This window comes from Neophocaena asiaeorientalis, unplaced genomic scaffold (assembly GCF_003031525.2).
Source record: "Neophocaena asiaeorientalis asiaeorientalis breed wild unplaced genomic scaffold, Neophocaena_asiaeorientalis_V1.1 scaffold721, whole genome shotgun sequence".
Taxonomy (NCBI): domain Eukaryota; kingdom Metazoa; phylum Chordata; class Mammalia; order Artiodactyla; family Phocoenidae; genus Neophocaena; species Neophocaena asiaeorientalis.
The window spans coordinates 770172-780871 of NW_020175365.1; the positions used below are offsets into that span (position 1 = coordinate 770172).

Here is a 10700-nt window from a genome sequence, read left to right on the forward strand (position 1 = left end):
TTTTTTTTTTTTTTTTTTTTTGTCTCTGAAATGTAATTAATTGTCTAAAATGTCGAGGCTTAATCTCAAACCATTTTATGCTCCTGTCTCGCCCTTGGCTTCTTCCTCACTCGTCAATAGCTCGACGCAAATTTGGAGCAATTAGGGACCCCGAGTTTTCTAAAAGCTGCAATTAACGTCGAAATTTCCGCTGATTATAGAGTTCGAGCACAATGCAGGGGTAAAGGAGGGGAAGAGGGTCAGATCTCGGCTCAACGAAAGCCGAAGACAGAAGACTCTATTCCCATTGAGACTCCCAGCTCCTCACACCGCCCCTTGCGCTGACCCCCGTCGTCCCACCTAGCAAAGAAACCACACACAAAAACAACACTCTCGCCGCGCGTCCTTCCCCCGCAGCGAAGCCTCCAAGGATCGCCACCGCTCCGACCCTGCATGGTTCCCACTGCCTTAGCGCCCTGGAATCGCCTAGCATCCCTGGCAGTCGAACGACCTTTGGTCGGGACCTGGGTCAGGGCCCCATTTCTTTCTAGCCTCCATCATCACCGCGCTCCCCCTTCCCTTTCTGCCAGCGCAGCCTCCTCACGTCCCAGCGCTCCCATCTTCCACGCAGTCCATTTGATAGGACACTGGAGCAGGACCTACTTGTGGGGCGCAGGTTGGTAGTATTGGGGTCCGCTCCCGCGTTCGAGGAGGTTGCGGACGAAGAAGGGGTCGAAGACGCCATCTGCTCGGTTGTCCCCGGTCCTCTGCTGTCCGGGGTCCTCGGCCGGCCGGGCTTAGGAACAGGCTGCAAAGAGAAGCGAGAGCTGCACGGGGAGGGATTCAGGGGTCCGGCGCGCGGGAGGCGATTGAGCGGTCGGGGGCGCGGACGCTCCCGCTTAAGTCCGGGCTCAGGAGACAGAGGCTAGAGGAACGGCAGCCAGCGGGCTGGGTCGGGGTGCGCCGGGCTGGGGACGGGGGGAGGAAGAGACGTGCACGCGAGCTGGGGACTCGGGCGCCCGCAATGTAGCCCGGGGTGGCTCTCCAGTCTGGCGGCGGGGCGACCTGGAGCGCAGCGCTGAGACTAGAAGAGCCCAAGGCCAGTGCAGGTCGCGCGGGTGCGGGGGACTGGGCTAGGAGGGCTAGGGAGGCTCAGTGCGCGGTTTTCCAGCCTAGCCGCGACAAGCACTATTGGGCTCTCAGCAGTCGGCGGGCGGGCGGGCAGGCGGGTGTTGCGGGGGAGGAGGGCGCACGGGGCGGGCACGTCTGGTTCGGTGTCTGGTTCCCCTTGTTGTGTCTGGCTGATTCCCTGGAAAGAAGGAGGCTAACTGCTCCGGGTACCGGGGACTTTGGTGAGACAAGGTGAGAGGGAAAAAAGGGTCCATGTCTTTACGTTCTCCCTCGGACTTGGCTGGGGTAGAAATACAGTCACCTTGTAGTCCAGACAGCCAGAAAGCAGCGAGTCGGAACCTCGCTTGTCTCCCTCTTGCCCCACCCGCTTTGAGTCATCTCGAAGCCAAGAACGGGGCTCTATCCTTGTTTCTGTATTTCCTCTCCACCCAACTCTCTGAGGTCCCCGGATTTCTCGCTGTACAGACCCGGAGAGGGTGAGAGAGGCAAGAAAGGGGAACGTCACCGGGGAAACGAACTTGCGCCCAGCGCGCGAGAGGTGGCAGACAAGGATAGGTGCGCGGCGCCCCTGCTCCGCGCTCGGCGCTGGTGCGATGGCTTCCGAAGGCCAGGGGACAGAGAGTGCGGGCGAATCTGGGTACATCTAAGAGCCTGCAGAGTAGCGCCCGCCGGCCACGGCCTCCAGACCCTGCATAGGACTCCGCATCTAGCTCCGCGCGCGCACTCGCCCAGCAGAGCAGGCAGCGGGGAGGCCGGGGCTTCTGGGGAAGTAACAGGTTACCGCTCTGAGTCGCGCCTTCGGCTGCTGCTGGCCAGGAGCCCATTGGTGAGACCGGCGCTCGCAGCCGGGAAGCGGAGGGGGAAATCGCTCTCGCTCCACTTCTGCGCGAGCCTCAGCCTCTGTGCGTCCCCGGGGCATGAATCTCGCTGATGGGGATAGGATGATTGAGAAGGCTGAGGTCTCTGCGCCGCGCAGGAACGGAGAGTCAGGACTGGGGCGGGTGGGACGCACTTATCTCGGGAGGGTAGATGGCAGACACTGTGGTGGGGATTGGGCAAGAAACCGCGGGTGAAGAGGACCCAGCTAACAGTCGCGTCTGGGTACTGGGAAGGTACGGGCAGCCGCGCGCTTACCCACCTAGGTTGGGAGACAGCAAGCCGTGCGCTCCGGTCGCTCTTCTGCGTAGCGCCCAGCAATCCGCCCGGCTCGGCCCGGCTCTGCCACAGGCGTAATCTGCCCGGCGTCACCTCCAGCTGCCGCCTCTGTTTCGCTAGCACCGTCCCGCACGGGAGCTCCAGGAAGAGAAAAGAGCAAACCGAAGAGGCGGCTTCTTGGCTTCGGGGGAGGCGGAGGCGGAGTGGGGAGGCGGGGACCGGCTCAGCAGGGGAATCACGAGGCCGCTGCTTGCGGGGGCAGCTCGGCAGAGCGGTGGGGCTCCTTGCAGGTGCCTGACCGCCTCTGGAGCTTTGTAGGGCGATTATAAATCCAGATCACGGGTTTGCGCCCGGAAAAAAAAAAAAAAAAAAAAAGGAAGGAAGAAAGAGAAAGAAAGAAAGAGAAAGAAAGAAAAAGAAAGAGCCCTATGAGTAATCCAGACCGTACTCAACACGCTCTATTTTTTGAAATTGGCAGAGTGTCGGGTAAGGCGAGGCAAGAGAGAATTTCTATGAAGAATTCTGCCTCGCTGAGCGCTTCTCCCTCCCTTTCTTCTCCCCCACTACCATACCTTCGAGAAGACAAGAGCAGTAGCTTTGCCTCAATTACTCTCCCCGCGGTTCCTCCAGCTCTACGACCCCACGATGCCTCCTTGAGCGAAACCGCGTTCTGGGTCGTGTCCTTGCTGGCTCTCTACTGAGCCAGGATTGTCGTGAAAGCAAAGAAGGCAGAGACGAGGGGGGAACACTCAGACCCTAGAGGATTCCATCTCCTTTTCATTTCAGTTTCCTCATCCAGCTCAGAGCCTCCCCAAGTACTTCATCTGAGCTCAGCTACCCACTGCCTCCGCAGAGAAAAGGGTCCGATTTCCAACCCACTGTACGCTCCCTCCTAGCTTTGGTTCCCTTGGTGATGGGGAAAGGAGTCCTCCTGATTGATCATATCTGAAGGTTAATAACACGCACGAGTGCCGCTCCACACACAAGGGGAACCCGAGCATAGAGGTGTCCTGGGGGTGGGGTGGGGGGAGCGGACCGGCCCTCTATGCCTAGACCCACTCCCCTCCACTCCCCCTTCGATTTCATGCTTTTTAAGAATTCTCCTTTTGCAATATTTAAACGTATTTAACGAACTGCCTGGTTCGGAAAGCCCCTCACGGTAAAAAGACGTTCACGGAAAAATGTCCACCAGATGGCGCTAGGCGGCCAGAGACCGAGAGGCCCTATGCTGGCCGGGGCTTTCCTCGTGCGCCAGAGCCAACAACCAGACTGGCTGGCGGGGCTGTTTATTCTCTGGCCTTTTCAAGCCATCCCTCAGGCACCCTCGTCTCTAATTTTTGTTCTCCTCTTTCCTCTACCTCAGTTTCTTTTTCTTGAGGGCAAAACAAAGTTGATCTTTGGGTCTGGGTGACACCGTGTAACCAGTGATTCCTTTACTCGTTTTCGCAGTGATTTTTTTTTCTTTTTCCTTTCCCTGTTGCGGTGCAGCAGGCAGGGGTTATATATGGACACGTCTGCGGCCTTGCTGGCCCACCGGAGTCCCGACCCTTCTCTCTGAATATCTTATTGCCTTTCACCATGACACAGTGGGGATGCCGAAAATCTTACAAAGCACTTAATATTCCATAAGGGAGATCGACGATTCAGCCCTGAGAAGACGGAATTCGATTAGTACGAGGGATCTCGTTGTGAGGTTTGAAATAACCGCGTTGCCCTTGATACTAAAGGAAATACTGTTGCCCTCTCTTCCATCTTACAGTAAGAACTCGGGTACTTTTTAAGGATGGAAAAGCATCCCGAACGGCGGGCGTGGGTAACAGCAGCACCGGGCGCCAGGGCTCACGACTGGGCAGGGTGGGCGTGCCCACTCCGCGCAGGAAACAACCCTTCAAACTGCGCACCGCGCAGCTTCTCTGCCACGCTTGGAATGCGCGGTTTACTACGAGACTAGGCTCGGAATTCCACCCACGCCCCTTCCTCGAGCCTTCCTAAAAGAAATGGTTGCACCAATCAGGGAGCCCGGTGCTAGTGCTCGATCATTCAAGACGCCCTGGGGCAAGGAGGCCGGCGGGAGGAGGCAACAAATCCCCGCTCCTCTCAGGGTGTGCCGTACCAGGAAGACGCCCGCTCACCTTGTCTCCTCTGCCTTCTCCTAAGATCCGAGATTCCCCAGAAAGGAAGATTCGTTTACCTTAACCTGTGGCATCAGACTGAGAAATTTCCACCCACTCCCTCTTCTGACCCCGGTGTCCAAAACGCTCACCCCTAACGTTTTAGCCAATAAAATAATCTCGCCGGAGAAAGAAATCTCCTACAAGACTGTGTGTCTCAAATTAAAGCTGAGTCCGTCCAGCTGCAAGGACATCCCTCCCTTTCTCCTTTATGTAGGGGGGAAGGGAGGAATGAAGATTCTTGCTCGTCCTTAATTTTAAAATGTTTAATATTAGTAATTAATTAAACGGATGTTTATTAATCACCTACTTTGTGCTAGGCGCTGTTCTCATGGAGCTTACACTGTCCAGCAATTTATATTATCCCTGCACTCATGAACATTCCAGTTAGGCGGGAAGAGTAACAGAGTTGGGGACTTCATGGCTTTGATTTAGTTTCCAATTATCTCTCATTCCAACCCAGACTCTTGGGCTCAGCGGAGATGGTAAGGAACCGAAGGCCTGGAATTCCAGTTTCAGCACAGCGAGTTCGGACTCAGGGCACGGCTCTTTCAGCACCAAGGACAGAGCCCACGGTTTGGTCGCTTAAGCCTCGGGGTTAGTCCGCTTAGGTCTCCAGCATTTAGGAAACCCGCCCAGCTCTCCCCATCCGCCTCCCCGCAGTAACTGCTGGGTTTTGTTTCCCTTGTTGGGGCGCGGTGGTGGTGGAGTATGTCGCCCCATTCTTGCCTCTCCGGTAAGAATTTGCAAGGAGGGTCGTTGTGGTTGTCTTTCGGCTCTTCAGAATATTTGGGGATCTATATTTTTGTCGGTATTTTTCCACTCTTATTTTTATCTTTTATGACTCCCGGGGGAAGATGCTTTGGATATTGGGGGTGGGAAAAAGATATCCTCTCTGGGGACTCTTGCCGGTGGTGAGGGGTGGCCCGGAAGGGAGTAGTATCCGCCCAGCTGTTTCGTTTGCATTTGATCGAAGGTTTAGCGCTTTGAAGAAATGGGAACAAGACGTCCAGAGGCAGAAGAAGGAGGGGGCGAGGGCGACCCCTCTGGTCTCTCTCTGCCGGGCGTGGAGGTTTTGCCAGCCTGCAACCCAGGCTACTCGATTATGTCTTCCGAGGACAACCTTCCTTTAGGTTAAGGATGGTTGGGACTTGGGAATACGACCCTCCGCCCACAATGCCCTTTCCCCGGGAGGTTTAAAGATATTCCAAGTGGATTTGGATTTGGAGATGAGCCTTTCGTCAAAGGAAAAAAAGCGAGTGGGTGGAGTAAGGAGTGGAAGGGGCACCCAGATGGGCTGCGGGGGAGATTTTTTATGCGTAAAATATGGTCCGCGTCAGGTGAGTAAATATGAAACGTCAATCTTTTTTTTTTTTTTTTTTAACGCATTTAGCATTTTTAGCCTCCAGGAAAGGTAATTTAGAGCCACAGTGTTGGTTCATTTCAGCCTGCTCGTTAAGGTCTATTTTAAGCATCTAATTTACGACCAAAATAGAGGGGGAAAAAATGGCAGTCCTCACCTTTTAAACGTCTGTCTCCCGAGACGAGGGCTGTGGGCAGCGTTAACCGTACACTCGGCTTTTCGTAAGTGGGAGCGAAGGTCTATTCGGTGTGTTCGTGTACTTTAAAGATAGTTCCCCAAATCATTCTGGACTTTCTTTGGGAACCATAGCTAAATCAACACCCCTACCCGCAACAGACGACGTCACACTCACTCCTGGAAGATGGGAAAGGGTTAAAAGTGTGGCGAGAGAAGGAGAATTCCAGCCAGAACGCCGCCAGAGAGGACTCCGGAAATTACAACCTTTTCTTCTAAAGAACAGCGCTGAGTTCCTCAGATAATCGTCACATGGTCCCTTCCCCCTTGCTATTCAGAAGATGAAAATATTCTAATATTAAAGAAATTAATCAAAGAGGACAGAGTAATTTGTATTGGGGCACATCTTAAGACGCCCAGTTCTCGCTATTTCAAACACGACGACGGAGGGACCGCCAGGTGGCGATAGATTACAATTTCTGAGGGAACAACGGGTTCCACAAGGGAGCAGTTCTTGAAGGAAAACTGCTGGCAGGCCCTTTCCAGTTCACTCATACTCTGCCATATTTCACAAAGCAGGGCCCTTTTTTTTTTTTTTAAATGCCGAGAGATGCTGCCGGAAGTGGCTGGAAACACTCAGAATCTCTGTCCCTTTGGTGAAAGAGGAGGGGATGCAGAGTATCCAACTCTTTCCCACAGAGCTGCTCTTTAAAGGTAGCCTCAGGACAGGAACTCTGGTATTAATTAGGCAAGGTGTTTCACTGCAAAACTGGACACCAGGGAAATAACAGGTCTGGATTGCAATTCTGACAGCTTCTAAGATGTATCTATGTTTTCAGTTCTCTCAACAAAAACGAAGGCAAAATCAGTCCTTTCCCAAAAGAGTGGGATGAAGAAAGATGATTTCCCAAATGAGATGCTTTTTAGTGAAACAGAGTATGGAATAGCGATACAGTTGAGCCTTGAACAACCTCCGGGGGTTAGGGGAGCCAGCCCTCACCACAGTGGGAAATCCACGTATAACTTAGAGTCGGCCCTCCATGTACAGAGTTCCTCAACATCCACGGTTCCTTTGTATCTTAGATTCTGCATCCACACTTTCAACCAACCTGAAATCATGTAGTACTGTAGTATTTACTATGGAAAAAAATCCGCATCTAAGTGGACCCTCACAGTTCAAATCTGTGTAGTACAAGGGTCAACTGTATTTTATCTATTTTTTTTTCAGTGTAAAAGCTCTTGAACTATTTAGAATAACAGGTATTTAGCCCTTGCTTTCAGATGTAGGTGCCTAGGACTGCTGTGTATGAGAGGTTCTGGAAGGTTCTGACTTAGTTGTGGAGAATCTGATAAATTTCTATTCCTGATCAGATTCCTTCCCTATCTGGCCTAATCCTTGGCCAGTTACTCGCGGAGAAAACAGAAGCTTAACAGGTGGGATTCATCATTGCTGTTCTAGCTCAGTTTCTTTCTTGTCAAGAACTAACAAGTAAGAGCTCACTGGAATTTATTCACACCCAAGGTTCTCACCTGTGTCAGCTGCAAATCAGTGCCCTGGGTTTTCCCAATTAGTTACCTGGAGCTCGTTCTTTCTTACTTTCAGGTACAAGGCTGAGGTCTTGTGTTCTCTGCCTTTGGATGAGTCAAGGATCCTTTAGAACTGCAACAACTTGAAATCTCAGAAAGTACCTAAATATGCAGATTAAATGATGGTCAATATCTTTTCACTGGGGCTATAGTCACATTGTCTCAACTACATAGCTAGGGATAAACCACAGACATGCATTGAAGCACGGGAAGACTTGAACTGGTAAAACTTTTGTTTTCTTCCCTGAATTCAGAACGGTATACTCTCCCCGCCGTCACCCCCGCCCCAGCCCCACCCCGCCACACAAACACACCAACCTTGATATCGGACTTGGCCATGTGATTTGCTTTGGACACAGGAATAGAGCTGAACTGCAAATCCATGAGTTTTGAGGTAATGTGTGATGCATCATTTCCGTGGCAGTAGCTGACGAATACAGCCTCTCACACCAAGGCTGCCGGGGAGAACCAAGGTGGAACTCAGAGAAGGTCTTGGTGTTGGCTGCCCAGGATCGCTTACTGTGGGTGGGCCCAGTCTGGCCTAATAGCGGTGGTGGAGAGGGTGGGGCACGTTAGCGACCTCTGACGTCTCTGTCTCTCGCTTTAGAATCATGACTACAGAAATAGTTATATTATAGAGGTGAAAAATAAATCTCCTGGAAATTATGCAGTGTGTTTATTGTCTGAATTCTCATTTAAGCATCACCTGAGATCGTCTGCTTTGCAGACAAAGAAACTGAAGTCCAGAGAAGTTTCAGGATTTCCCAGAGCACATACTTAGTGAGAATCAGGCTGGAAACTCTTCTCCCTTCCATCTCAGTGCCCTGTGCACTGCTCAGTGAGGCCTCCCAGCTCTGCCACATAATAATCATTTGGCCTTGGAAAATCACTTAATCTCTCTGGACTCCCATAATGGCAGGGTTAGGGTATCAGATGAGACCAGATAAGGCTTCATTCATCTGAAATAATTAATTAGTAGTGTTTCATGACTCTTCTCACAGGGCAATGTTCTCCTGTTGTGAATGCTATGGACTCAAGGACCTCTTGAGGTCTTCAAGGCAGCTTGTTAACAGGAGGAAAATCAATAACTTTAGTCAGACTTGAGTTCAAATCTCAATTTTACTTATCAGCTATTATTTAAATGCTCAGTCTAAATTTTCTCATCAATAAAATGGGAGCTAACATTAGTTTTGTGGGCTGTCTTATTTGATGTCCATAAAACCCATGTTCACAAGTTCAGTGATGCCTGGTTTATGGATTTCAATGTATGTCAACTCCGGCTCCTGTTCTTTCCCCTTAGTTCAACAGTGATTTTGATCCATTTAAATGTTTTCTCCTTGGATGTATAAGCTAAGCCTAATATGTGTTTCATTTTGTTGCCCATTTCAGTAGAGCTTCATCATCCCTTGACACGGACTTGAAGGCTTTCTCTTCAGCGATTTAGAGGCCTTTTAATCTACAGAGAGTTTTGATTCCTAGAGGAGAAAATTTTCTGATGGCACATTCAGACTCAGCTGAGAAGGGGTGAAAGGGAGCCAGTTTTGTGCCAATGTCTTCACTCTGCCCCAATGACACTGACCTTCTTGTTGTTTCTTAAACATTCTTGGCATGTTCCCATCTCAGGGACTTGGCAATAAATATTCCTCTGCTTGGAAAGCTCTTCCCTCACGTATCCATAGGATTTGTTCCTTCTCATTCTGGTTTTTGCTCAAATGTTATTTTCTCAATGACCTTCCTTTATCCCTCTATTTAAATTTACAAATCTCCCCCGGTCATAGAAATCCCTATTCCAGCCTGTTTTTTTCCTCTAACACTTTCTTTTTGTCTTTACCACTTGACATATTGTATATTTTACTTATTTATTGCTTCTTTCTTCTCACTAAAATGAAAGCTCCATGAGGGCGGGGATTTCTTTTTAAACCAATGTATCCCCAGCACAGAATGGTTCCTGGAACACTATAACCACCCACTGCATACTTGGCTGGTTTTTATTTTGTGCATCTGAATAGACAATATATTCCTAAGATCTTCAGGTGGCCATCTGGAAGTCACCTAGTGCCTGCAGAATGACCATGGGCAGTCGTTTTGCATCACTTTCTTTTCTTCATCTGGATTCAGATAAGGAGGTGAGAAGAAAAAGTAGACAAGGAAGAAATAAGTCCCCCGAAGTCAGAACTACCTAGGAGACCTCAACTAGCCTATGAAGGAGCAGCCAGTTACATTAGTATTCAAACCCCTGCCTTAACAGGTGGCAAAAGATCTCAGTTTTGCAAGTTTGTTTTGAGACAAGTTTCTCAAAAGTATTCTTTTAATTCCATTTAGTACACAGGATTTTTAATATTTTTCCTCTTATTTTCTTTCATTGGTGGGATGTGAGCTAAGGGAAGGTGGCTTGTAGGATGACGGTGTTGTCTGCTGATTTAAGTATTCTGCCCCACCTTTGGCTCAGTTCTTCAGATGCCAACAGGATGAAACTGAATTTGGTGCCTATTATGATGGGAAAGCGATTTTCTTCCTAGCACACTACCCAGTGGTAGACAAGGAACTGTGAAATGCATCATCTTAACAGGATGATTGTTTTCAAGTAATCCTTTTTATGGAAAGACATTCAGAATAATTTTTCTTTGAGGCAAAGATACATTTAGAGACCTGGGGGCATGAAACGCCAGAAGTCTTGTTACAGAGTAGAAGAGGGGGCAAGCTAAATGTTTGAAAGGCAGGGGAAGGAGCTCAGGAAAGTTAACCAACTATTAAACTTTGTTTTGGATACAGTTCTGCAACAATAGGAACTACTGGGTTGGCCAAAAAGTTCATTTGGAAGATGTTATGGCAAAACCTGAACGAACTTTTTGGCCAATCCAACACATAATCAATTCTTAAAAAACAAGGTCTTTTGGAGGCTATAGGTGATGATGTGCAGTTGTTTCTACTTAATTTATCCAACTGGGCATAAGAGTAAGCAAGTTTGTGAGTGTACTAACTGGTTAAGGTTCTGTGAAGATCAGCATTTCTGTCTCAGACAACATTTCTTTTCTGAACTTAATGACCTATTTATTTACTTATTGGTATTGATCCTCATCAGAAGCTTCCAGCACACCAAAAAGTGTACTAAGGCCTGCTTAAATGCCTCACGTACAATA

At 49.7% G+C, this 10700-nt stretch overlaps 1 protein-coding gene across 2 annotated transcripts in view; it reads right to left on the minus strand.

The window, feature by feature from the left end:
- GAD1 (glutamate decarboxylase 1) overlaps window positions 1–2416 on the minus strand; it is a 40348-nt gene extending 37932 nt beyond the window's left edge. Inside the window, exons 1-2 of one of the 2 annotated variants that reach the window (XM_024765708.1) lie at window positions 2249–2416; window positions 643–787 (exon numbers count right to left, since the gene is read on the minus strand). In XM_024765708.1, coding sequence (XP_024621476.1) covers window positions 643–724 — 82 coding nt within the window. In that variant the 5' untranslated portion in view covers window positions 725–787; window positions 2249–2416. Of the gene's footprint in view, window positions 1–642; window positions 788–2248 lie in introns of those variants that run through there. The other variant, XM_024765709.1, reaches the window with a different exon arrangement.
- Between the last annotated feature and the right edge of the window lie 8284 nt (window positions 2417–10700).